Source organism: Phoxinus phoxinus, assembly GCF_949152265.1.
Source record: "Phoxinus phoxinus genome assembly, chromosome: 4".
In the NCBI taxonomy this organism is placed as follows: Eukaryota; Metazoa; Chordata; class Actinopteri; order Cypriniformes; family Leuciscidae; genus Phoxinus; species Phoxinus phoxinus.
The window spans coordinates 15,358,072-15,363,800 of NC_136879.1; the positions used below are offsets into that span (position 1 = coordinate 15,358,072).

The 5,729-nt window shown below is 36.0% G+C and overlaps 1 protein-coding gene across 1 annotated transcript; it reads left to right on the forward strand.

Moving 5' to 3' along the window:
- Positions 1-3,753: 3,753 nt before the first annotated feature.
- On the forward strand, positions 3,754-4,671 carry LOC306997472 (olfactory receptor 6N2-like; the record flags this gene model as incomplete). Its single annotated transcript, XM_079610776.1, has 1 exon — positions 3,754-4,671. One exon carries the CDS (start codon positions 3,754-3,756, stop codon positions 4,669-4,671), a length of 918 nt encoding a protein of 305 aa, XP_079466902.1.
- Between the last annotated feature and the right edge of the window lie 1,058 nt (positions 4,672-5,729).

A 5,729-nucleotide genomic window follows, 5' to 3' on the forward strand; every position in this document is an offset into this window, starting at 1 on the left:
AAAATAATTATTAAGCATGCTACATAAAACATAAAAGCAAGAATTATTAATAACACTTACAGGTTGTGATACGGAGGAGGAAGCTGATGCAAATACACTTGGAACTGAACCTTCCTTCAATATCAGCCGGCTCGCGAATCCAAGTTTGATTGCATTTAAAAAGCAATCGTCTTCAAAATGGCGCGAACAAAGCACAAGGCTCGGACTACACTTCTGTGGTATAGTTGTATATATGAATTGTAGCCACTTAATCTTCAAATGCTCCTCCTTGGGCAGATGAAAAAAGTTGGCTTTTGAGTCGCACTTCAGAACACAGCGTCTCGTCGCCCTGAAGTTTTCCCTGCTGGCCTTGGAGCGCAATAAGTGGGCGTATCGTATTCAAATAACTTGACAAGTTGATGTCATCTAGTCAGAGAAAAAGCTTCGGTCTTCTAACGATTCATAAAAATGACTCCGAGTCGACTCTTACTTTTGAAAGACAATAACTTTATATACGGTGCACTTTCATATTTCAAACTTTGCAGGATGTTTTTGTTCACTTAGATCTATGTTACACACTACATGAAAGGTACATTTCAAAATTCCATAATAGGTGCCCTTTAAAGTCCCTTTAGAAACCTGTGGAGGTTACCTTACTGAAGCTGCTGAAGTTAATTTTCTTCCCTCAAGATGACATAAGAATGTTTTAAAACTTTTGGTGGTGCTTTAAACTCTATTACTACTTTGTGCCTAAGTGTTAAGCTTTGTATTCTGTATCAATTTAAAAGTTATATACACAAAAATAAAGCAAATACATTTTAAAGGTGTCTAGAGTGTGTGGGTATTTCTCTACAGTGCGGCACTCATATTCAGACAACAATTTCCAGATATACCTGCAATTTGCTTGTTTCAAAAACCGTCTGGAATCTGCCACAAAATAAGTGCACAGACAACACACTTTACACACATGAATTACTCAATGCTACATATTAAACACTTTCCTGACAATCTAGCTACTGTGAGTCCCTGAGAATGAAGTGTTTTGTAATAAAACTGGCTAAAACAGCATGACACAATTAACTTACTAACAAATAAATGGAAAGAGAGTGCGTAAAATTAGTTTTCTTTATTAATATTTCTTTTAGCAATTATTTCTAAAAGCTGAAGGAAAAGCCTCTCTATAAAAACACGGGTGTGTTCATCAGCCCCCTGCAAAATCAACAGAGAATTTAACATTAGTGATGAACCATGGTCAATCTAACGTTATATCATTAATATTAAAGTTACATGGACAAGTTGAGACCTGTACACTTGTTAACAGTAGCTAGCAGCCAACAAATATTACATCATATCAACTCTGGTAAAGTAGAAATAAAATCCTTGTAACATAAAAAAATCATTTTTTTGTAACTAACGTTATCTCTTAACTGCGAAACAACGAACGTTGTTGTTTAAATAAAACAGTGTTGGCTAGCTGACAGACATTAGCTCGTTCTGTTCGGTAATAATAATGATACAATTGAAATTTAGCAACCAATTCAGAACATTTTACCCTCGATTTATATTATTTAAACTTTTAACAAGTCGATTGTTTACTTATATGATGTTAAACAAATACAATTTAACCACAAAGAAACACAAAGTGTTTTATAAAGTACTTTATACACTTGAAAACTCCGGTTTCCGCCATTTTCAAATATAACGACGACAACTCCTCTCCCGTGGCATCATGGGATAGTAAAGTGTCCATCGTATGCGCACTTCAGAATCTCGCCGGAAGTAGTAGGCCATCCGGGTACTTTTCGCGTACTGTTTTTCGAATTCTATGAATTCGGACATACTACTCTGCTCGCGTACTGTTTTTCGCATACTATATAGTATGGAAGTATTCGATTTCGGACGCAGCCCTGCTCCTCCATTTTTCTGCTGAGGTTGCAACGTAAACAGAAAAGGTGAGGAAGCTGATTAGTTGGTTCTTGTCATGTGACCTACGGTACGCTTGCGGCATTCTGAAAAGTTGAGATGTTTTTATCTCGATGCGGCGCTTGGAAAAAACGAGTGCGTCGCACCGCGAACGTGTTGCTTCCAATATGAGCGTGCATACCGCGCGCCTACATTTGAAATAACGAACTTGAGCGTGCAAAAGATGTGATATGTGAACAGGCCCTAAGCATACCTCTTTCTTTCAGTTGTGTTTAGTCTTGAGCCTACTATGCTTATATTTTTTCTTGCCAAGAAAGCTAAGTGTGTGGTATTTTTTGATGTGCCTTTTGCTCATCTTTTGTTTCTTGTATTTTTTTCTGTGAAAGCTCCTTTTGTTCAGTCATCTAAGCCTGCAAGTTATTCTTCTGGCCTTGGGTCCATCTGCTATTTGTCATCCACAAGAGATAGAAGCATTGCTAATTCACATAGAAAATAACATGAACATTAGTGATGGGCAATCCGGCTCATTTCAGTGAGCTGAGGCTCACGAAAAAGAGCCGGCTCTTTTGGCTCACAAGCGGCTCTTTAAAAAACCAACGTGATGGCGGAGAGAGCAGACGCACTATGAATACTCATTCTCAAAATCTCATTCTCTGACTATACTATACTATAATACTATATCATCACTGCTCGACGCACTACGAAATGAGCCGGCTCATTCCGACTTAAGTGAGCAGTCAAATGAGCCGGCTCACGAAAAAGAGCCGGATTGCCCATGCCCGACAGTCGAAATGAATGTGTGTGCGCCTTTAGGCCTATATAGCCTAATTATTTTTTAGTTGTTCTTTGAATTTGTCAATTATTTTAAATACAATTAAAATCATTCAGTATTTCTTTATTACATAATGATTTCATTTCTATTGGCTATATTTTTCTAAATAGAGTCGGCTCTTTAGATATGCGAGCCAGCTCCCGACGTTCACCTACAAGAGCCGGCTACTGTCTAACGTTACAGAATGAAATGTTGACCTAGGAAGAGTTATAGAACTGTGAAGTTTTAGAGGTGTTTATGGACTCAATCTACTTTTTTGATAATCGTTCTGAATCCAATATGTCATGAAGCTAGAATAAAAAGTTTTTTTGTTTTGTTTTTAGCAGAAGCTCCGTTCTTTCTTTTGATATATTCCATGGTCAGACATTCATACAACAAAATACTCTGGGGGCCATTAATGTTTTGTGATAATGATTTAAAAAAAAATGCTAGTGAGGAAAGAGTTAATTATTATTATTTGCAGTGGAAAGTTTGGAAAGCAGAATTATGCTAAATGTATATGCTCTATTTATTTATGTTTTACATATATGCTATTAATTTATGTTTCCAATGAAATCCAACTTCAGAGGACTTGAGAGGCCACAGCAGGCCTCCTGAGACATGTTTGATACTATAAAAACACTAGCATGCACTGGTGACTCCACAGTCCAACTATATCAGAACACAAATAGAGTTCATTACCTGCCATTTTAATGAAGATGCAATGATAGGCATTTCAGAGTTTATAACAGAAGGTATTTCTAATAATGTTTGTAATGTTAAAAACAACAACAACGTCATTATTACTTAGACTGTTGAATTATTGCTGTGCTTAAGTTGAATTATTGTTGACTAAAGGATTATTATATTACTAATCAAACTTAAGACGTTACAGTTAGGGTCTCACTACATGGTATAAGACACTGTGGCTAAACATTCTAAGCTGAATGTTTGTGTTTATTTATTTTATGGTCTAAAAACATATGAACTTTGTTTGCTCTCTTCCTCAGGTCAATGAAAGTTTTTCTTGTGTAAGGAAAATGGAAAATGGAACATTTTTTTACTTCATGTTGTTTGAAAATCTTGGATGCATAAGATATGCTTTCTTTACTTTGGGGGTTATTTTTTACTGTGCTGTCATATTCTTTAATGTTCTTATTATTTTTGTAATATTTCTGGAAAAGACATTGCACCAGCCCATGTACATTTTGATTTCATGCTTGTCCATCAACTCTGTATATGGTACAGCTGGCTTTTTCCCAAGGTTATTGACAGACCTGCTCTATGATGCACATATAATCTCATTTGAAGCATGTCTTATACAGAGTTTTGTAATTTATTCATATGCAGCTATTGAACTTACAATATTGATGTTAATGGCATTTGATAGGTTTGTTGCAATCAGTAAACCTTTGCATTACAACAACATAATTACCACACGGTTTCTAACTTTTCTATTAGTTATAGCATGGGTTTATCCAATTATTTTTGTTGGTATTAGTGCTCTTTTGACTGCAAGGTTGACAATCTGTGGTAACAAATTGCTAAAGGTGTACTGCCACAACTATGAAATTGTCAAACTCTCATGTGTGAACATTACTATTAATAATATTTATGGCCTGATTGTAACTATCACAACAATTTGTATCCCTTTCAGTTTTATACTGTATACCTATGTGAGAATTATTATAATTTGTCAAAGAAGCACACAAGAGTTCAGGAGCAAAGCATATAAAACTTGTATTCCACACATGGTGATCCTTTTAAATTTCTCAGTTGCTCTTTTTTGTGAGCTCACTTTGAGTCGATTTATGAATGGGGAACTTCCTATAGCGCTGAGTGTTGTCATTTCACTTGAATTTATTGTTATACCACCCTTTGTAAACCCTATTGTTTATGGACTAAACTTTCCTGATATCCGCAAAAAAATTAGGCATCTTATAAAAGCCTTCAAATAGCCTGATTTGTTTCTGTTGTAATACTGTAACACAGAAAACCAAATTTGAAGAAATTTAAAGATAATTGTTCAATAAAGCAGTCACTCACCTTCTAGTGTGAGTGATAGCTAAATGTGACAGTTTTCACCTTTCTTTTAAATTACCTCAGTAATTTAACTCCTCAGTAAATCATTTTTTGTGAAAAATTGTATAAGGGTTTTAGAAACACAATCAGAGAGTAATTTTCTTAATTGACTGAATAAAGGGGCCACCCATATCATATGAGCTCAGATTAATAACTTATATATATATATATATATAATATAAGCTTCCATGAAATATTTAAAAAATGATAGACTATTAGTGTCAGTAATTCTTTACAATTGTATTGTTTAAAAATAATAAGAATAAAATAATTGTTTGTACTGGTTGTACTGGTTGTTATTCTGCATGCAAAGCCTTACATTGTCAGAGTAAACCTGACATTTTTATAAATAACAATTTAGGATTTAGTTTTAAAAGATTTAAACAATAGCTGTTAACATACTTTATATTGAATAATAACAATTTGTGATATTTGGTGTACCGTATTTTCCGGACTATAAGTCACACTTTTTTTCATAGTTCCCTTTCGAGGGAACTCGAACTGCATCGAATGACACTTTGGTGGGGGGAACGCTCCTCACTGTAGCGCCTCTGAAGCATGAATGAAACCAAGCCTTTCTGTTCTTCAGCAAACTCTGTCTATGTACGTCTTATTTGGTATGATATTGTGGAGTTGAGGAAGGCTACAGAATTGTCTCCCCGAGTCACCAAGAAATCCATGGCGGCGATGGTGGTCTCGGAGAGACACCTATGGTTAAATTTATCGGCATCAAGGAGAAAAACAGGGCTTTCCTCCTTGATGCCCCGATTTCGCCTTCTGGCCTGTTCGGCGACGCCGTCAACACCGTCGTCAACACTCGACAGGTTTCAGGACGCGAAGAAACATTTTGCAGCCTTCAAACAATACCTCCCTCGCCACTCCAAATCCAAGAAGTCTACCCCCAGTGGGTAGCCGCAGCCATCCACCAGCTCCC